This window comes from Neoarius graeffei, chromosome 22 (genome assembly GCF_027579695.1).
Source record: "Neoarius graeffei isolate fNeoGra1 chromosome 22, fNeoGra1.pri, whole genome shotgun sequence".
Classification (NCBI taxonomy): Eukaryota; Metazoa; Chordata; class Actinopteri; order Siluriformes; family Ariidae; genus Neoarius; species Neoarius graeffei.
Window position 1 is genome coordinate 22,120,203 of NC_083590.1, and position 21,680 is coordinate 22,141,882.

The following is a 21,680-nucleotide window of genomic DNA, read 5'->3' on the forward strand; positions in this document are numbered from 1 at the left end:
CATTTGCCTGTGATTGCAAGTGGCCCTCGTTTTGTTTGTTTGCTCTCGATTTGAGGAATTAAGTCGTTTGGAAAAGGTGAAAAGCTGATACAGATGTGTGCTCAGCTGTCTGGAGCCTGCTTGATGTCTCTCTGTCTCACACACACACACGAAGCCTGGAGGAATGAGCTCTTGAGGCACAGTATTGTATTCACTCAGCAGCTCAAAGCCGCCTATTAAATCTTTTGAGGAAGAGTCATATATCGTTCATCACATTCCACACCTTCACATCTGTCTGTCTGTTTTTCCCTCCTTAAAGTATCAGATGTTCTGCAAGTGAGTGTTTTATTCCCTCAGTGATCTACTTACGGCCTTACCGTGCGTGCGTGCGCGATTGATCTTAAAGTCCTGAAGTCCACCCTTACACTAATCTACCATTTGTAAAGATTGTTTTAAAGTCCGCAGACATGATGCAGTCTCCTGATTCAACCTTCCAACTTTTCAAACTTGATCAGATTACGTTTTCTCAAGTCTCCACTCGAGTCTGATCTTCGTTCACGTCACGACAGGAAACTTCCACCTTCAAAGTACTGTATTGACACGGCGTAGTTTTCCAGTGTCGTGTTTTTATCCAGCGTTTTATCTCGGTATTCCGGTATAGTTCTGTTCGTGTTTGTTATGAGCACATCACATCATGGTGTTTTGCAGCGCAGGAGCAGATGGTTTTGGTTATCAGTTCGGGAAATGGAACCAAATGAAACAACCAAACTAAAACTTGTTTTAATATTTTTTCTGTCATCACGTTTTTGCCTTTTTTTTTTTCCCTTCAGTATTTTTTCATGAGAAAGTGGAAATATTTGTTATTGCTTGACCCCAAATTCCTTTAGTTTTCTTTTGTTCTTGTTTAGCTTCTGTAATAGTTTTTGTTTGCTTCATATTTAATTAGATTTTTTTTAGTGAAGTTTATCTTTTGAGTTTATTTGACGTGATGTATTACTTAATCATTTATTTAGTGTGGTTTATATTTTTAGCTCATTAAAATAAATTATTTCTGTGTTGAGATGTTTCAGATGTTGTTGAGTTGCTGCTGTTCTGATGCTGTTGTTGATGGAGTTGAGTTATTGATGTGGTGGTGGTTTGGTTGTTGAGGTGGTTATGTTGAGTTGTTATTGTTGTGGTGTTGGAGTTGAGTAGTTGTGTTGAGTTGTTGTTGAGATGAGTTGTGTTGAGTTGTTGATGAGTTGAGTTGTTGAGTTGAGTTGTTGGAGTTGTGTTGAGTTGTTGTTGATGATGATTTTGAGTTGTGCATGTGTTGAGTTGTTATGGTGGTGGTGTTGAGTTGCTGTTGTTGAGTTATTGTTGTGGTGTTGGAGTTGAGTAGTTGTGTTGAGTTGTTGAGATTAGTTGTGTTGAGTTGTTGATGAGTTGAGTTGGAGTTGTGTTGTTGAGTTGTTGGAGTTGTGTTGATGAGTTGAGTTGTTGGAGTTGTGTTGAGTTGTTGTTGTTGATGATGATTTTGAGTTGTGCATGTGTTGAGTTGTTATGGTGGTGGTGTTGAGTTGCTGTTGTTGAGTTATTGTTGTGGTGTTGGAGTTGAGTAGTTGTGTTGAGTTGTTGAGATTAGTTGTGTTGAGTTGTTGATGAGTTGAGTTGGAGTTGTGTTGTTGAGTTGTTGGAGTTGTGTTGATGAGTTGAGTTGTTGGAGTTGTGTTGAGTTGTTGTTGTTGATGATGATTTTGAGTTGTGCATGTGTTGAGTTGTTATGGTGGTGGTGTTGAGTTGCTGTTGTTGAGTTGTTATTGTTGTGGTGTTGGAGTCGAGTTGAGTAGTTGTGTTGAGTTGTTGTTGTTGAGATGAGTTGTGTTGAGTTGCTGTTGTTGATGGAGTTGAGTTGAGTTGCTGTTGGTGAGTTGTTGATGGAGTTGAGTTGCTGTTGTTGAGTTGTTGATGGAGTTGAGTTGTTGGAGTTGTGTTGTTGAGTTATTGTTGATGATGATTTTGAGTTGTGCATGTGTTGAGTTGTTGTTATGGTGGTGGTGTTGAGTTGGTGGTGTTGTCGATGAATTGTTGATAAATTATTTGTTGTCCTCTGGCATTTTGCTGTGGTTTACAGTATAATTATAACATCACCGTAATTGTAATATTCCATTTTAGTTCATGTTTTTTCATTTTGTATAAAGGATGAAGTGAGCAAGCTGTGTACAATCAGCGTATCATGCCCAATTGTCTGTATTTTGTTTTTGTTTGTATTTGTATGTGTATGCATCACTGTAATTGTTGTGTTATTTGAGAGGAAAACATATGTTATCTAAATTAAACTCCTTTATTTAAAAACTCTACAGTTGGGACACCATGAGGCTTTAAAGTAGCTTCTAGTTTACCACGGTGTGTGTGTGTGTGTGTGTGCGTGCGTGCGCGTGTGCACACGTGTGTCCCCTTCTAGTTCACTCTATATTGGACCATACATGAGCTTTACAATAAGCTCTTTGTTTCCTGTGACCCGTAACCTTTAACCCCCACAGACTTGGCTCTGACCTCTGACCCCTGACCCCAGAGGTCACACTGTGACACTTCCCAGTCTCACTCTAAACTAATGTTCCAGCAGCTGTGCTCTTTATCTGCTCTGTTTGGATGAAGAGAACTGTGAAGTCGTGTTAGAGGTTTTGTGACCTGTTCAGGTTCAGCGTACCAGGGTGTGTGTGTGAAGAGAAACGAGCTCGTGATCGTCCTTACAGTCACTCAGAACCTCTCTCACTTCGTGTTTATTTATTAATGTGGTTAAAGATCAGCTCCGTTATGGATCCTGATGAGAGACCAAGAGAAAACGAAGCACTGTGCGTCACCGTTGCGGTTTTGTGTTTATATATATTGAGATGAAGTAGCTATACCGGTATATCCGCTTTAGAAGCAGCAGATATGTGACTTAAGTCCATTATTATACTGATAAACGATCAGATCTTTAGGTGAGGTGTTGTTTGTACAGCAGCTGCCACTCTCCACATCCTGTAAATGAACATGTCTGGGATGTACAGTACTGTACAAAAGTCTTAGGCACATGTAAAGAAATGCTGTCGACCAAAAATGGCACCAAAACCCAGCAGCCTTCATTATGTTTTCTTTTTTAATCTGAAAAGTGCTCTCTTATGTAATATGCTGCTCAGATACAAACTTTTTTTTTCTGTAACGTTTAATTCTGTGCTGGAAAATGAAACGAATGTTTGGAACTCTAAGATGTTTTTGTACCGACTCGATAATGTACAAGTCATCAAATCGAAATCTATAACAAAGTTTGTATGAAAAAAAAATGGGGGCTAAGACTTTCGCACAGAACTGGATGTCATATGTACAGTGAAGCAATGCAATGAAATAACTGTAATTTCTAACCTGGAAATACCATACAATCTCTGAATTTCCAGCATTTGTGTGGTTTAAATAACCAGTTCCTTTCCGACCAATCAGAATCGAGAATTCCAACACCGATGAGAGCGTTTCTCAGCAGCAGGCGTACTGCTTGGACCCCGACTCTCTCTCTTCTAGCAGAATTAAAGTGCTCCATACAGAGTAATCAGGAACCTCCTCCCTCCTTCCAGCCCCTCCTTCTCCCTCATCCTGCATCTCTTCTCATTTCTCATCTCTCGCTCTCCAATTAGCTGAGCAGATCCCAGACCTGCCAGTCCATATGTTGGGAGAAATGTCTCATTCCGTCTGTAATTCAGTTAGCGCAGGGACACCGGAGTGAATCTGAAGCCGTGTCTTTTATTGCCTGTTCGTTATCAAAATGCACAGCGGCACATGGGAGGAGTCGGTCGTAGCCCAGGCGCTTGATCAGCATCGCTTTATTCGTGTCTGATCGTGTTAATGTGCATCGGTGAGCTAATGCCAGGCTGATGTTTATGAAATGGTTTTGTTGGTTGTGGGTCGTTGATGTGAGGCTGGTGGTTGTTAATTTGTATTAGCAACGCTAGCACAAATTGTTACTCTCGCTCAGGACCTTCATTCTCATCTCATCTCATTATCTGTAGCCGCTTTATCCTGTTCTACAGGGTTGCAAGCGAGCTGGAGCCTATCCCAGCTGACTACGGGCGAAAGGTGGGGTACACCCTGGACAAGTCGCCAGGTCATCACAGGGCTGACACATAGACACAGACAACCATTCACACTCACATTCACACCTACGCTCAATTTAGAGTCACCAGTTAACCTAACCTGCATGTCTTTGGACTGTGGGGGAAACCGGAGCACCCGGAGGAAACCCACGCAGACACGGGGAGAACATGCAAACTCCGCACAGAAAGGCCCTCGCCAGCCACGGGGCTCGAACCCGGACCTTCTTGCTGTGAGGCGACAGCGCTAACCACTACACCACAATGCTGCCGCTCAGGACCTTTATTATTATTATTATTATTATTATTATTATTATTATAATAATCATCCTAACATTTTATTTTATTTTTTTAAGGACGCTATTTCTCCCTCCGTTTTCACCGTCATCACCAAATTTCACATAAAGAATACCTCAGGGCTGAATTACATGCTATGACTTTTGGTGCGGGCGGCACGGTGGTGTAGTGGTTAGCGCTGTCGCCTCAGAGCAAGAAGGTCCGGGTTCGAGCCCCGTGGCCGGCGAGGGCCTTTCTGTGTGGAGTTTGCATGTTCTCCCCGTGTCCGCATGGGTTTCCTCCGGGTGCTCCGGTTTCCCCCACAGTCCAAAGACATGCAGGTTAGGTTAACTGGTGGCTCTAAATTGACCGTAGGTGTGAATGTGAGTGTGAATGGTTGTCTGTGTCTATGTGTCAGCCCTGTGATGACCTGGCGACTTGTCCAGGGTGTACCCCGCCTTTCGCCCGTAGTCAGCTGGGATAGGCTCCAGCTTGCCCGCGACCCTGTAGAAGGATAAAGCGGCCAGAGATAATGAGATGAGATGAGACTTTTGGTGCTGATCTGGATCACTGATCCAGAATGATCCATGAAAAACGGGATTTTTTTTCAATCAGGTTTTTTTTTTTTGTTCAGAGTGGCAGGGCAGAACTTGTCCTCACTAAGCATCATTCTCTATCTCTTACCGTTCCGGATCTATAGGGTACAGTGACCAGACGTCCCAGTTTGTAACGGCTAGCGCAAATTACTGTGACTAATCACAGTCTCGGTCTAGTTTGTTGTTGTTGTTGTTTAATGCTTTTTTTTTTTTAACTGAATGTCTAAATGCACATGCCTATACGTCACCAACATTCCTGTGTATGATGTTGACTCTCACGAGCACTTAGCACACTGGAGCCAGTTAATTCAGTATAATGGGATAGGATTAAATATATTGATGTTATGTTAAGTGGGGGGGATTGCATTGAGGAGCAGGACGACACACCTCTTTCGTTTTGTGTGATAGACAGAGGCCACGCCTCCTTCACTGGGACTGATAGGCATGCAAGGTGCAAGGAGCTTAATTTGATATTGTTTTGTGATGTCTGTTTGATTCAGGTATAATTTTAAGGGCAATTTTCTCAACCTTGGGTCTTTTATGTGTCTGAGCTAACTCTGTCTCTCTCTCTCCAGGCTCCCCGGCTTTACCCAGTAACGTGGCCTACTTTGGCAGCTCTCAGGATGAGGACGAGCTGGAGGACGATGAGGAATGCGAGGAGGAGAAGCCGCCCAGCGTGGCATCCACATCCTGCCAGTCCACACCACGGAAAGGCAAACCGCCCGGCAAACTCAACGGACAGGGTGAGATGAGAGCTCCGAGAGCCAAGAGCTACAGAAATACATACATCTATTGTGTGGAAAGGTTTAGTTTGATGCGCCAGAACACTTCAGAACCAACTGACCCTTGGGTTCTAGATAATCTTTCATCGATGATGACATATATAAAGCTCTTCACCACACCATGCTGAAATCAGAGTTCACGTTTCACCTACAGGCACCATGCAGGCTCGAGGATCAGTGTGTTTGAGAAATCCGAAATTGACGTGCTGTTCCGTTTTGGGAATTTTATTTTATTTTTTTAAATGTAAAGGGGGGGGAATAGCACAGTCTTAATGAACGAGTGCTGACGATAAAACTGGGGTCACTTTTTAATATGATGATTCAAAGCAAGGCTGTAGTCATTGTTCAGATTAGCTTTCGGTACCGAATACACACTACTGGGCCCTTTGGTACTTGACGAACCTCAAAACAGTCTGTTGTGCTTAAGATTATGAATGTAAAGGAGGCAATACAGACTGAAAACATGTGTGTGTGTGAGAGAGAGAGAGAGAGAGTGATCGCTGGGGAACTCGTGTGGGAGCACGGCGCGACGCTTCGTCTCTCCTCTCCAATTATCACTTAGTGGGAAAAGCTGTAACAAGGTGTTTATGTATTCAGCAGACAGCTGTGTGGAGGGGCGCTGTAGGCTTTACACACACCCCCGAGAGCCCCCCCCCCCCCCCCCCCCCCACACACACACACACCTTTTTCTGGCTGCTGTCTCTTTGTCTTAGTCTCTGTTCTGTATCTCTCTCACACCTGTGCGGTTTCTCGCTCTGCTCTCCCACCTCCAGCACTACACGCTGCTGTGTGTGTGCGCGCGTGTGTGCACGCAAGTACGTACGTACATGCATACGCAGAGCCTGGTGACACTTCAGGGGTGTGTGTTAATGAAGCTCCACGTTAAGAAGGTACCAGCGTGTCAGTAGTAATGAACGTTCCGAGCTGACAGGTCTGTTTAATTGCACCTCTGCGTTATCAGTGGCAGATGCTTCACATTGCCAAGTGTGTTTAGTAGCAATAAAAGGAGCACTTAGTGGGAAAGGTGGTTTGCACGCAATTTCACACACACAAGCGTTGGTTTCTGTTCCTGTCACCGTCGTAGGTAAGAGTTCGATCCCCATGCGATGCTGGTTTCTGCATCGGCTGTGTTCTGATTGGCTGATGGGTGTGTCGTTGATTTCCTGATTCTATCAAGGACAAATTATACCAAAAAAAAAAATCTGACCCTTTGTGAGTGTGGTAAGGAAAAAAAAAACACTTGGAGGAAACCAATCAATGGCAAGATGGGCGATATGGTTGATACGGTACAAGTTGATTATTTTCCTCGGATGGCGTACTCAGAGACTCAAAGGCTTGGTAAACGGAGACACAACAGTAATTTTATTTTGCATTATCGAAACATGATTTACAAGAGAAATATAAAAACATACAATGATTTATGAACAAGAAAAAGGATCCCAACAAGAGTTGTTCACCAGGTGGTGCCACCAGCCATGGATGAGGCAACACGGGTCATATGCGACGTCACGAAAATCGCTACTCCTCCTACAGGAGTGATCAGATTTCGATCAAACTCGCATACATACAATGTTCCCCAGGTTGGTTTGTATAAAAGTTGTCAAGATGGTGGCGCCACCTGCCATATTTATGATTTTGAGTGTGAGACAAATGTGATGACCACTACACTACAGAAACTCTCGCGGTTACCAGAGGACTAGCCCCCCCCACTGTAACCCTAGCTATGTAATAGGTGAGAGGCCGAGGACTACGGAAACTGAGATTGGCGCCGCACGGCGTGGGAATGGACTTTGACTTTGAAAATTTTGAGTGACTCGTCACGCCAAACACTAATGTTCATAAACCGCTAGGACGTTTTCACTGAAACTCACCCAGAAGACTCTAAAGACATATTCCAACAAGAATTGTTCACCAGGTGACGCCACCTGCCATGGATGCGACTACACAGGAGTCATATGCAATTTCACAAAAATCGCTACTCCTCCTACAGGATTGATCGGATTTCAAACTCTCACACAACCACAGTGGCCGGTATGAGCTACAGCTTCATTGAGACCATTTTTTTCTCCATTTCAGTTAGTCTGGTTAACACCAGACCATATCACAATTGAAATATGGTCTGGAATCCGCCTATTGAATTTCTCGTAGGGGAGGTGTGGTTTACGATTGTCAACGGCCGTTTATTGGACGTTGCGAATGTCTATCATTTGGCGTATACGTAGCCCATGGCCAATCATGGCAGTTGTACCCGGTGACGTAGTTAGAGCGACGAAGAAGACGAAGAGGCAACTCTTGATAGCATTTTCCTGCTCTGGACCAAGCTGTGCCGCAGAAATCCCGAGATCACCTGCCTCCTTTACTTGGTCTTCCACCAAGGCAGTCAGTGGCGAGACTACCGCAACAACCGGGGTTTGCCTAAACCCCATCTGCTTAGCCACTAAGGGGGCTAGCTGGTAAATGAGACTTTTACCAAACCCTGTCGGGAGCAAGGCAAAGGCATCTGTCTTCGTGTCAACGAAAGACTGTAACACCAAACGCTGTTCTTTTCTTTTAAAACAAACTTTTGCTCTAAACTATTCAGAACAGTGTCTAAAGCTTGATCGAAAGTTTGGTTCGTATCGCTCACCGGCATGTTAAATGTGATCCGTAAACAGTCCCAAATAAACTACAAGCTTCCGTTTGTCGAGTAGTATGCGTCACCGTCTTTCCACCCCTCCCCACTCTCTGATTGGCTCCCTAACTCAGGCGAGCCTTTAGACCATAGTTTCCATGCTGTCTTTTCAGATCGGAGGAGCGCAGGTGGCCAAGTGGTTAGAGCGCTTGACCGCTAAGCGAACGGTCCCTGGTTTGAGCCTCGGCTCGACGGGGATCTGGGGCTCGCTCCCTGTCCACCCAGCAGTGAATGGGGACCTGGTGGAAACACTGGGGAAGTTAAAGGCGGCGAGGAAAGGAACTGGCCACCCTACCTCACTATGCCGATGGCCCAGGACAAGTGCGCTCTCTAACAGGCACTCCCCCAATGTACGAATCGTATATGGGACTCCCCTTTGCTTTCAGATCGGAATGATTGTGCAAAGCAGCATGGGATTTCCCAGGCTACATTTCAGTGGGATCATTATCCGAAAACCTTTTGCTGTGCAACTCCACGCTGTACAGTCATGATTAGTTTGAGACAAGTAAACGAATGCAAGAGGACGCATCCATGAGCGTGTGCACTAAAAAGCACTGACTCAGTGTGGATTGAAGGTTACACAATCACATGGTATCATTGCTCCGTATCAGATCACATATCATACTGAACAATTGGCTGCTTCACGGCGTCTTTTAGTCACGGGATGGTGAATCATTTATCGAGATGGGCATTGTGTCATCTCAGAAGGTGAGACACACACTTCTAGTGTGTAAGGACTTCTGCCATGTCTGAATGTGTAATAGTGAGTAGCACCGGGCGTCTGGCCAGTCAGTCACCTGATCTTCAGTTCCCGCTGAAACCATCCGAGGTTTTGAGTTCCCTTGCTAGGCTTCTACACCGGGGTCAGGCACGCGGCTGACGCTGGGCCAAGCTTGCCCCTGTGTAATTTTGTCTCCTGTTTCCTGCTCTATATTTTCCCCATGTGCATACAGTTTTGTTTTTTGTTTTTTTTCTCCACTATCGATTGCTACATCAAGTCTAATTCCACTCACTTGCTCAAGGTGGATATCAGATCTTCGTCCTCTGCTCTCTTATTCTCCTCTTCTTGGGCTCTCCTGAGGTCCTTGTCAAGCATGACACTTTACGACGGCACACAGCCGAGGACTGCAAGTGTATACGTGTCTGTGTGTGTGTGTGTGTGTAAGACCCCAGTGCTGAGCTTTCACTCTCTGTACCTCAGTAACCTCGTGGCATGTTTACATTTCTAAATTAAACACTCTTTATTAATCCCAGGCTTCGGTAGCAGCTCCACACTCACTCCTGTCCCTGGAATCAAACTGAGCTCAAGCTGGCTCTTTCCCAGTGCAGTCAGGCCTGTTGCTATTAAAACTCCAGTAAAAACAGGGTTAGCCTGCCATAAATAAAGAGCGCCGGCCAAATATGTGTTAATTAGCATCAGTCGGGTTTGATTTAAGGGTAGAGGCTGATGTAGAGTGAAACAGGACGATGATGAGAACAGACTAGTTGGACTTGAGAGCTCGTATTTAAGTCTGTAGTAGCTTTAAATCTCATCCGTTTGGCTTGGCTGGTAGCTTTGTGTCCTCTGACTCGGTGGCTTTTTCAATAAGGAGGGTAGTTTGGACAGACGGTGAAGAATGTGGACCGCTAGCACCCTGCAGCACTCCACTATAACCTGACTCCAGTTTCCAACTGAAGGGCTTTATTATCGGCACATTTCCTAACTCAAGAACTTGAGGCACGTTTATATACCGCATTAGTGTTTTCAGGAACTCAAGAACTTGAGGCACTTTGCCAATGCAGGATCCTTTTCAGGAACTCTGTAGCCTTGTGCAATTTTCCAGCACAGGAATCTTCTCAGGAGCTCAGAAGCCTGAGATATATTGCCAGTACAGGCAGCTTTTCAGACTATTGGGAATCTTGTGCAAGTTTCTACCACAGAAACATTTTCAGGAACGTTAGGTGCTTTACCAGTGCATCATCATCATGATGGTGTGGCCTTGGCCGAGAGACCAAGTCGGGGTCTCCCATGGCAGTGCCCAGTTCAGTGAGGTTGATCTCAGTGTCTCTCGCAATGACCTGGGGAAAGGTAAAGTGACCCCTACCAGCTAATTTCCAGAGGAGCTTGGAAATTAGCTCCCCCTTGGCACGGAAGCAGTGGCCTGCAAACTGTGCACCTTGCAGGCCCAGGCAGGTGCTTTGTCTCAGCAGGGTACCATAGATTTCACTCAAGGTGGTGTAGGACCTCCAGGACAAACCCAGAACCTTGGCAAAGCAAATTGGCATAGCGACCGTTGAGGCATTTATGGAGGCATGCGCCGAGGGTCCAGGTCTCTGAGCCGTACATTTGGATTGGTTCGATGGTGGACTTGAAGAGGTTTAATTTCAAGGAGTTTGGTAGGTTGGAGTGCCAACTGCTGTGCATTGCAGTGCAGGAGAGCTTCTAAGGAATTCCCAAGCTTCATGCCAGTTTCCACCACAGAAGCATCTTCAGGAGCTCAAGAACTTGAGGCACATTTCTACCATGTTAGCACTTTTTGGAAATCTTTAGACACTTTGCCAATCCAGACACCTTTTATGGACATCAGGAACATCATGCAAGTTTCTATCACTCGAACCGTTTCAGGATCTCTGGAACTTGAGGCAACTTGACAGTGTAGGATCCTTTTTTTCAAGAACTCTGGAACTCCATTCACATGTTCACCACAAAACTCTTTGCAGGGTATCTGGAACCCCATAGGAACCTTTTCAGCAACTAAGGAACATTTTTTTTTTTTTAGGTACGTTTCCACTACAGGAACCAGGGCCAGAATCCAGAACCATGTAGTCCGTCAAAAATGAGAACATGTCCAGTGTAACCATCAAGTTGTGCAGTTGATGGTTAAAGATCTTGCTGAAGAACGCAATGTTTCTATGGCGGTCCTGGTCAATAGCAGCGAACAAGAGCCATTGAGTCAAGACTGTCTAAAAAAAAATTTAAATTTTTTTTATTAACGTTCTCATTGACGCAGAGTTGACTTTACTTCAAGACTGTATGTGAGGGTATTCCTAATATTATAATATTCTGTATTTAGAGGTCACTTGAGGCACTTTCTCATCAAGGAGAAACTTTTTCATAGTTCTTAAAACTGTTGGAGGAAGTACCCCCTTTTTTTTTTTTTTTTTTTGCGTGTCCGCACTGCAGGAACTGAGAATGATCGTAGTTCTTAGAATGCTGTTTTGAGGGACTTTTTTAGCTCCTGCTTCAGGGTAGGTGCTCTCCGAACACAAGAGGAACCATGAGTGATGTACGGTAAGCATAGTGATTGGTCCAGATGTAAGTGTATGTTGATTGGTTGAACATGAGCCAATGCAGCACCAGCAACCGCTGTTTTTTAAAATCCGTTTAAAATGTCAGCTGTGTAAACAACAGCTTGTAACGTTGGCGCTGAAAAAAATGGACAGACGGTGAAGTTTTATTAAGTGTACATGCGAGGAGGAAATACCGCATGATTTTGACGTGTCTAAGAAAACTATAAAAATGTTCGCTAGCATTTCCTGCGAACATCATGCTACCAAGCTGGCTTACGCCACATCAGCATTCTTACTTACTCTGTGAATGCAAACAGAAAAAAGCCCTTAAAGGTTTGTCGTTCTTGGCGGAGGTTCCCAGTGAGTAGTTCATCTGCGAGAAGCCCTTATAACTGTTAGCACCTTTTGGTTGTGTTGCAAACGGAGTAGAGTTTCGAGTGACGCTCACTTGCTCCCTTCTGTGTGCAGTGTTTAATGGCCACACTAAGCTGATGAAGGAGCGGGAAAGCACGCTGAGGCCCAAACTCAGAGACTCGTCAATGGGGAAGGAGCGCTCGGAGAGGGTGGAGGAGTGGAGAGACATCCCACAACCTACCACAACCAGAACTCACACCTCCATCGGAGTTGGCATTAAAGGAACCACAGAGGAACTACGCAAGCAGGTAAGAGCTCCTCCTTTTCTTCTCAACATGACTGCACAGCACCATCAGGCCTCGGGCTGTGTTTCAGGCCTTCATTAAAAGGAGGGAGTCTTGCGAAGCAGGAAAGTGCAAAAACAAGATCTTCCAGTGTATCGTCCTTTGTTCCATCCTCTGCCTCTTGCTCTCTTCTGCTGTAATATAATCGACTTTTGTTCATTCTGAAGGATTCGCATTTCGCGATTCAGGGCTGGATTGATTGATTGATTGATTGATTGATTGATTGATTGATTTATTTTATTTGCCAGTTGCTTACTTCTGACCTTCACATCGATTCGTTCTTATAAAAACGCGAAGACGGCTGAACACGCAGTCGTATAGAAGAGAACAAGTCCAGGAATTTTTGTCTGGGGTTAGGTTGAAGGGATGGATATATGAGGGGTGTGTGAGAGAGAGAGTGCAGTAGTGAGAGGGTTAATTTAGTTCACTTCCTATGAGCTGTAGTTCTGCAGACGCACTCTGTAAAATCTTCCTGCCATTGTACAGCTGGTCGATAGCAACACATGATGTCATCTGGAAACACACACACACACACACACGCGCTCTCTTAAGCTCATGTGGAGCCGGAGCCCACTTCAGAGAGCCACACTTATCAAAATCTCTCTCTCTTTCCCTCTCTCTCTGTGTCTGTCTCTTTCCTTCTCTCTCTCTCCGTCTCTCTCTCTCTCTCTGATGGTTCCCTGTCTTTTTTTTCCTCAGCTCAGCTGTTTAACAAGTCTATCCTCACACCTTCCATCAATCTTTGTACTGTTATATATTCCCCTTTGCGCTCACTCTCTCTCTCTCTCTCTCTCTCTCTCTCCTTCTCCCCCTTCCTTCTCCCATTTCTGTTCTCTATATCTCTATCTGTCTCTATCTCCCTCCCACCTTTACTCATTCCAGTCTTCTCTCTCTCTCTCTCTCTCTCTCTCTCTCTCTCCGCTGGTTGTTTTGCTTGGCCGGGCACAGTCTGGTGACAGGCAGTGCTGCTGTGGTGGCTTTTCTCTCTCCTTGCTTGCTCTCTCTCTCTCGCTCTTCCTTTGCTGTCTCTTCAGGCAGACTAAACAATCCCAGACAGAGTGTGTTTGCTCTCACGTGCACGGTGCCTCAGGAGATCTGAGGAACAGAGTCTGTGAGCCCTCTAGTGGCCGCATCACTCGCAGAAGATGAAAGTTAATCCCTGAGTGCTGTTCTCTCTCTCTCTCTCTCTCTCTCTCTCTCTCTCTCTCTCTCTCTCTCACACACACACAGCACGCGAGGGAATGAACGCTAAGTGGGATTGGCATTGCACACACACACACAGCTGCACTCTTGCAGCCTGCTGGCTGATGGCCTTGTTTTAAATGGAGGACAGAGGATGGTGCTGTTTCGAAAGGAGCCTGGCACTTGAAATAGGCATGGCGGCTGGGTGGGTGGAAGAGGGTGGTGCTGCTTTTGATGCAAGATGAATGTGAGAGGTTGGTGGATGGTAAAGGAGGTGTTTCAGGGAGAGGACAATGGGTGATTTTTTTGTTTCGCTTGGAAGACGGTTGATAAGCGAGGGTTCTGTTTTAGATGGAGGTGAGAACAGAGGACACACACAGGGTGGTGCCGCTTTCAGTCATTAGATATACAACGGGGAGAGGAGATGAGACGGCGACGCATTTTAGGTGGAAGAGGATACAGAAGGTATTTGCGGAAGCCTGAGAAGGTCATTGGCGAGAGAGTGGTTTGGAAACGGTGGTGGTGTTTCAAGCAGAAGACGGGGTGGTTGAGAGAAGTTGGTGCCCACAAAACCACCACTTTCTATAGAAACACTCTCTGGAATCCAATGAACCACAGCAACCACTTTCAATCCTCGATCTAAATTATCACCAAGCCTCTCCACCCCTTTCAGGCACCAGGCCTCCACCTTCTCTCTTCCATCTTAAAAGTGCCACCACCTTCCACTAACCACCATTCCCTGTGGTTCTTGATGGCTAGAAAGTGGACTGGAGGGGGTGGTAGTGCTGTTTCAGGTAGAAGACGCAGGGTGGTTGAGAGAAGTTGGTGCTCTAGTGAGTAGAGAACAGACGGTTAATATTGGATGAGGAATGGTGGTTTGTGGAAGGTGGTGGCATGTTTAGGTGGAGGAGAGAAGTTGGAGGCCTGGTATCTCAGTGGGGTGGTGAGGCTTGGTGATGTGTGTGTTAGATCAAGGATTGAGAGTGGTTGCTGCGTTTCATTGGATTACAGAGTGTTTTTATAGAAGGTAGTGTTTTTGGAGGATAGAAGATGGTGCAGGTTCATGCATGCTGGTTGGAAAACAGCGGTGTCCCAAGGTAGAGCAGAGACGTCGTTTCTGGAGGACAGAGGTGAGGTGGTGGTATGTCAAATGGCTCAAGAGTGGACTGGAGATTGTGGTGCTGTTCCAGATACCAGACAGAAGGTGTTTTAGTGGGAGGTGGTGCCATTTTGTCTTTTTGTTTTGGAGGAGAGATGGAGGATGGTGTTGGTTCATATTCATAAAGGGAGGATGGGAAATGGTGGTGCTGTGACAAATGAAGTGTGCTTAGCGGTTTGGGGACGGTGGTGTCCTGAGGGCTAGAAAGTGGACGAGAGGTGATGGTGCTGCTCCAAGTTCATCTGGATGAAGGAAGGATGGGAAATGATGATGCGGTTTCATATGAAGTCGAGCCAATTTATTTGAATAGCACTTTTCACAGTAGACATTGTTGCAAAGCACCTTTACAGAAAAACGAGACCGTCAGTGACTGCGTAGCTCACTCCGCCCCCGTCTAGTCCAGAAGAAACGATCTAAAATGGGCCATCTTGCACAATAAATGTTGCAAGCTATATCCACTATATACAAGCTATATATAGAAGTTATATTCGCCCTTGGAATACCGACCTATTTACCAGAAAGAATCCAAAACGGCGAGGAACTGACCCAGAAGAAGCGATTTTTGATTAATAATTATAATAAAGCAAATCTGGGTAGAAGTTCTATGCACCCTAGGTCCCCCTACCTTCATGCCAGAAAGAATCAAAATCGGTGAAGAATTGAAGGAGAAGAAGCGATTTGTGTGGAAACTGCTCGTTAGCGATTGATTGATTGATTGATTACTCCATATCTTCATTATTAAATGCAATTATGCAAATTTAGGTTGAAGCTATAGTATATGCACCCCAGGCAGACTGACCTTCCGGCCAAAAAGAAGAAAAATCAGTGAAGAATTGAGAGAGAGAAGAAGCGATTTTCATGAAACGTGGGTGACGCCGGACGGACAACACATGACGGCATAAACTCATCACCTGTCGGCCGGATGAGCTAATAAAGATTTTAAACATACGATCTAAGAACTGTATCGCTAATGGAGGACAGATGTAGAGTCCAGATAACCGAGTCACTTTACACCTGCTGTGCTACCTGCCGTGAGCATCAATCATCTGAGCCTCGGCGCTTTGTATAGAAACGGTCGAAATTCTCACCCTTTCTCTCCTTTCTTCCTCTCCTCCCTCTGCTTCTCCTTGCATGGTGAGGGCGGAGCGACAGATGAAGGCAGTCGTGTTTCACTCCCCCTTATCTTTTAATAGCCTCTCCTTGTGTTTGGCTGTGCCCGATAGGAATACAATACAGGCTGTGTCGACTGGCCTGATCCGCTGATAGATCGCCGAGGCTCAAGCACATTTCACTTAACATTACCTCCAATGTCGTGCACATCTACAGCTATATGCGTGGGTACATAGAAGCAGAAAGTAGTGGAGGCTGATGATGCCCTGAAGTGTCTGCACTTTAGTGACCTCGAGTAGTCCGTCCACATCTCTTAAGTTTCAGTTGTAAATTTTTTTTTTTTAACTTCATGGTGCTCTTGTGAAATGGTGTCTGAGTCCGTAATAGAATACGTTGAGTAAACTGGAATAAAAGCAGCGGCCTGGTGAGAAGAGACGACGCAGCCCAATATTCCCATAACTGCTCTTAACCCATAAGAGTTTATGTGTAACCAAAGCGTCGTCTGCTGCAGCGGGAACCCACGGGGGCTCTCAGATCTGCAGACAAACTCCAGACTTTTATTTGAAGTGTTTCGGCAGAATTACAGAGCTTAACGAGACCACTCCATATCTGACTGATTATAATGTGCTTTAGCTATAAACTATATTCCCGGAGTCATTTTACCACCAGTAGCTGGCACCGAGCTCTTTTCTCTCCATTAGTTCCTCTCTGTTTCTGTCTCTTCTCATTTTTCCTGTGTTAATTATGTCCTGCTGGAGCTGGGGTTTTGGTTTCGCTGTCGAGATGAGCGTAATACAGATCAAGATAGCTGACCGAGGGCCACTAATGGAGCCGCAAATCCCAAGAAGTGTCAGCAATACATTTGCAGTCATTCATGCTATTTTTTTTTCCTTTTACGCGTGCCACAAATATATTCTCTTTTCTGCAGAAAACAACTGATGTTTATCGATTTTGACTAGAAATAAACCCAAAGTCTTAAACCCCAAGTCTGTGCTATACTGTTACTTGTATTTGCTAATGCACTTGCAAATAAAACTAGACAGAGGCTGTGACTTCAGTCACAGTAATTTGCGGTAGCTCTTCCAAACCGGGATGTCTGGTCACCGTATCCTGTAGATCTGGAACGGGAAGAGATGCAGAATGACGCTTAGTGAGGAAAAAGTTGCGCCCTGCTGCCCTGAACAAAATTAAAAAAAAAAAACTGATTGAAAAAATCATGAAAATTGACAGAGTTATAAGTGATTGAAAACTATCCCGTTTTTCACGGATCATTCCGGATCAGTGATCCAGATCAGTACCAAAAGTCATCGCATGCGATTCAGCCCAGAGGTATTCTTCATGTAATGATTGGTTGAAAACTGAGGGAGAAATAGCGTCCTAAAAAACATTAGGAGAATAACAACAATAATAATAATAAGAAGAAGAAAAAGACGGGCGGCACGGTGGTGTAGTGGTTAGCGCTGTCGCCTCACAGCAAGAAGGTCCGGGTTCGAGCCCCGTGGCCGGCGAGGGCCTTTCTGTGTGGAGTTTGCATGTTCTCCCCGTGTCCGCGTGGGTTTCCTCCGGGTGCTCCGGTTTCCCCCACAGTCCAAAGACATGCAGGTTAGGTTAACTGGTGACTCTAAATTGACCGTAGGTGTGAATGGTTGTCTGTGTCTATGTGTCAGCCCTGTGATGTACCCCGCCTTTTGCCCGTAGTCAGCTGGGATAGGCTCCAGCTTGCCTGTGACCCTGTAGAACAGGATAAAGCGGCTAGAGATAATGAGATAAGAAGAAAAAGACGACGAAGAAGAATAGAGTAGAAAGATCCTGAGTGAGAGTAACAGTTTGCACTAGAGCTGCTAGCACAAATTAATCAGGCTACAATAGTGACTTTTTTTGCTAATCAAGTAAAAAAGCTGTTGTTACCTCACTTAGATGTTGCTACCTCATCTAATAATCGTTGCAGAAAGTCCTAGCAGTTTCTGGATATCAAAAAGAAAGGTTCAGAGGTCATGTGGTTGAGATGAAGGTCTCCATTAGGGCTGGGATCCTATAAAAAGGTTTTGCTTTCATGGAACTGTTAGCCTTGTAGGCCATGCCCACACTTCAGAGTTAAGCCTGAATGCTCGTGCAGAAATTTGGAGCACTAAACGGATACTGATGGGGTTATGTTACACCTCTACTGTGTATATGTATGGATGAGTAGATCAGTTGATTGTGACTTGAAAACTGTCTATCAAATGCTTCGACTGATGTATTTTTTTTCCCCCTGACCTCTGCTTCTGTTCAGGTCTCTAAAGTGAACGGCTTTTCACAGCCATCTCCTGCCAACGTGGTCACTGCCAAAAAATCGAAAGACTGCCGCCTACCCTCCAGAACTGTGAAGTACACGGCCACCGTGACCAAGGGCCACGTCACCTACACCAAAGCGAAAGGAGAACTGGTAAAGAAAGCCAAACTGAACCACAGCAAACATTCTGCTGCTGCTGCTGGCAGCAATCAGCATCCAGCCAGCAACGGGCACGGTGCCCAGCCCCCTCACTCAGGGAAAGCCCCAAGTGGCAATGCAAAAACCCGCAAACAGGTGCTGTTATCAAACGAGCTGCATGGCGCAGCCAATGGGGACGCCACTGTTCGCTTCAACGGGAGGATCAACGGACTCCATAGCTCTAAGGAGGAAGAGTTGGAGGACGAAGGTCGGCAGGGGCGGCATGGTCTGCGCAATTCCAAACGTAGGATGGATACAGGACAAGAAGTTACGGAGCCTAAGTCCAAGGTTTTGCTCTCAGAGGCTAAAAAGCCTAAACTTGCGTCGCTCCCGGTAGTGGAGACACGCAGCAAGAAGGTGCTAAACCAGGACAAGGCTTCAACAGCCCTTGCAAACGGGCACAGCATCACGGAAACGGCTGCCTCACCTACACCAAAAACAGGCCCCATCCCTGCTCCAGCCTCACCAGCTGCCCCAGGCTCCGCCCACCAGAGCCCAGCCAACCCGGAGCCAGCAAGGCAACGGCCTAAGCGTGCCTCAGCCGGGAGGCTGATGTTCATCCACAGAGTGCAACAGAGGACCAAGAGCTGGCATGCTAACTCTAATGCTAACACTACCTCAACCAGCAGGCCCTTGAGAGGGTCAGAGCCTCAGACCACACCTCAGAGGGTGGAGCGGGAGCGTGAGAGGGAAAAGGAGAGGGAAAAGGAGCGTGAGAGAAGCCGGGCAGGCCTGGCCGTGCTGCCTGAGGTTCCCGTATTGAGGCCTAACTCGAGGGAATTTCAGGATCCACTGGTGTACCTGGACACGGTGCGAGAATGCGCAGAAGCTAGTGGGCTGTGCCGAGTGGTCCCACCTCCTGACTGGCGTCCCGAGTGCAAGCTAAACGACGAGATGCGCTTCATTACGCAGGTGCAGCGGGTGCATAAGCTCGGCCGCCGCTGGGGCCCCAATGTTCAGAAACTCGCCTGCATCAAGAAACACCTCAAATCTCAGGGCATCAGCATGGAGGAGCCACCAGTCATCGGTGAGTTTTCACAAAAACTGTCTTCCATGGTCTTAAATTGGTCAAAATAACCCCACTGCTCCAGATGAGGTAGTGCCAGGGCTTAATACTGACGCACATTAAGTTAAAATAGTGTTACACCACTGCACCACAGTAATGGAACACCACATAAGGAACATCACAGGCTAATCACATGACTTTATCCCAGTAACCACACATGTTAAGATACAAGACTGCTGTCAGCTCTTGTTAGGAAGCAGTAACTCACTTAAATTGCTTGTCTTTTTGGATTTGCCCGCAGCATGGCTGAGCATTTGTAGGCTCTAGAAAGCTGCCCCTAGGCTTTCGTTAACCGGCTACTGTGTGTTGTCAAGGTCTAGCAGGTTATACGGTTAGTACGTGGTGTTTCCTGAGGCGCTACAAATGCAGCTGCAGTGTTGGAGGCGTTCCAGCTGGAGAATAAAAACTGTAGCACGTTGACCTGTATTCATGCTCCTGTTGAATATCACGTTTCTATCTTTTTTTTTTTTTTAAAGTTATATTTTAAGACACAAATAAAGATGGCTTGCTGTTCTGCTATATTCACAGAACTGCGAAAATGGGTTGCATTTCAGTACGCCAGTTGTATGGATTATTGGGAAACTATTATTGGGTGTTTTCTCTTTATTGTGGTTTGTATACAGCATGGTTATCTCAGATATTTTATTGGTTGATATACGGAGTCAGGGTTCCCGCTGGGTTCTAAAAAATATTCTCCACTTTTTTCCTTGAAAAATCAAGTCATAGAAGTATTATTCACTTTTTCTTCACTTAGTCTGTATTTTTTTTTCTTAGTTACCAACTTATCAAAGTGGACTTAATGCAGGTTTATACCAACCAAGCTGGCATGCTTCTTCAAATATTTGTACAGATACAGCTAGGCCTCTCCATTCCATATAAAATTTAGGTTCCACTCCAGCTTTTAATAAGAGAGACTTGATTTGGGGCGCCCTGTGCACCAACGAGCCACGGGGACTCAACACACCATACCACCGAAACATGGCTCCCTTCAGTCGCTTGCTGGCTGACGGCTTTTTTTTTTTTTAAACCAAAATGTATTCCTGACACTGTCTGAAGTGCTTGGGGACGGTCGGGGCTCTGAGTTTGTCTCCCCCGTGCCTTTTTCAGCCCTTAAACCATCTTCAGTGCTTGAAGAAGCCCGCCTAAAAACTTCATCAGTTTAGACTGCGCCATTGTTTATTTCACGCAGAGAGAATTCCACCACCACACCGGGCTGGTTAAGACGCGCTGCGATTGGTCAAAAGCTTGGCACTCATTTGGTCATTTATGCGTAGTCGATTTTTATTGCTCACAAGCACGTGCTCATTGTTTACACTCTGGCTTCCCGCCGTCTCTTCACTGGGGTCGGGTTTCGGCAAACTTACGGATTTGGGGAGGAATTTCTAGGAAAAATGACTTATGATAAAGATGACAAATACAATAGTCACTGTGATGACCTCTCATAATTTTCTCTTCGTCACTGATGGATTATGTTCGTCAGTGACGAGCGCCAGCGGGGACCCTGCGAAAAAAAACCATGCTTTTAGTACTTTTAGGAAAATACCATATTGTTCCTTTTAAGCCACATCAATTTGCCAACAATGACTAACTTTTAGTAAAAAAAAAAAAAAATGACCTCATACTCTTTAAACATGAGGTACTTTCGAACCAAACAGTTTGAAGGACTTATGAGAGGAACTACCGCCAAGAACTACACAACTTCAAGCGCCAGGACGAAGGCTGACGTGACGTAAACCGGCTTGCTCGCTTATATTTTGCTTAGACGTGTCAATCAGGTTTGTATTTCCTCCATCATGTATCTGCTTTTTTCCACCATTTTTAATGCTCGCGTTAAGAGCTGTTGTTTACACAACTAACGTTTGACATGGATTTTTAAAAGCCCTGTGATGACCTGGCGACTTGTCCAGGGTGTACCCCGCCTTTCGCCCGTAGTCAGCTGGGATAGGCTCCAGCTTGCCTGCGACCCTGTAGAACAGGATAAAGCGGCTACAGATAATGAGATGAGATGGATTTTTAAAAATGGCAGTTGCCGTTCCCGCATTGGCTCATATTCTCATGACTAATCGACATCTGGGCCAATCACTGTACACGGTGTTAAGTCATTCATGGTTCCTCTTGTGCTGAGAGACTGCCGACCTTGAAGTAGCAGCTAACAAAGTCCTTCAAAACCGATCGTTCTCGGACCCCATCCACACGTAGCCGGGTATCTGCTAAATCGAAGATATTTTTCTACGTTTTGGCCTGTCATCCACATGAAAACACATCAAAAATGAATATTTAAAAAAACTCCGGGCAAAGTGAAGATTTTTGAAAACTCC

The 21,680-nt window shown here is 45.5% G+C and overlaps 1 protein-coding gene across 1 annotated transcript in view; it reads left to right on the top strand.

Moving 5' to 3' along the window:
* jarid2b (jumonji and AT-rich interaction domain containing 2b) overlaps positions 1–21,680 on the top strand; it is a 247,489-nt gene that overhangs the window by 190,632 nt on the left and 35,177 nt on the right. The window contains exons 5-7 of the mRNA XM_060904624.1: positions 5,530–5,697; positions 12,146–12,339; positions 18,099–19,323. Of these exons, the coding sequence (XP_060760607.1) occupies positions 5,530–5,697; positions 12,146–12,339; positions 18,099–19,323 (1,587 nt within the window). The remainder of the gene's footprint in view (positions 1–5,529; positions 5,698–12,145; positions 12,340–18,098; positions 19,324–21,680) is intronic.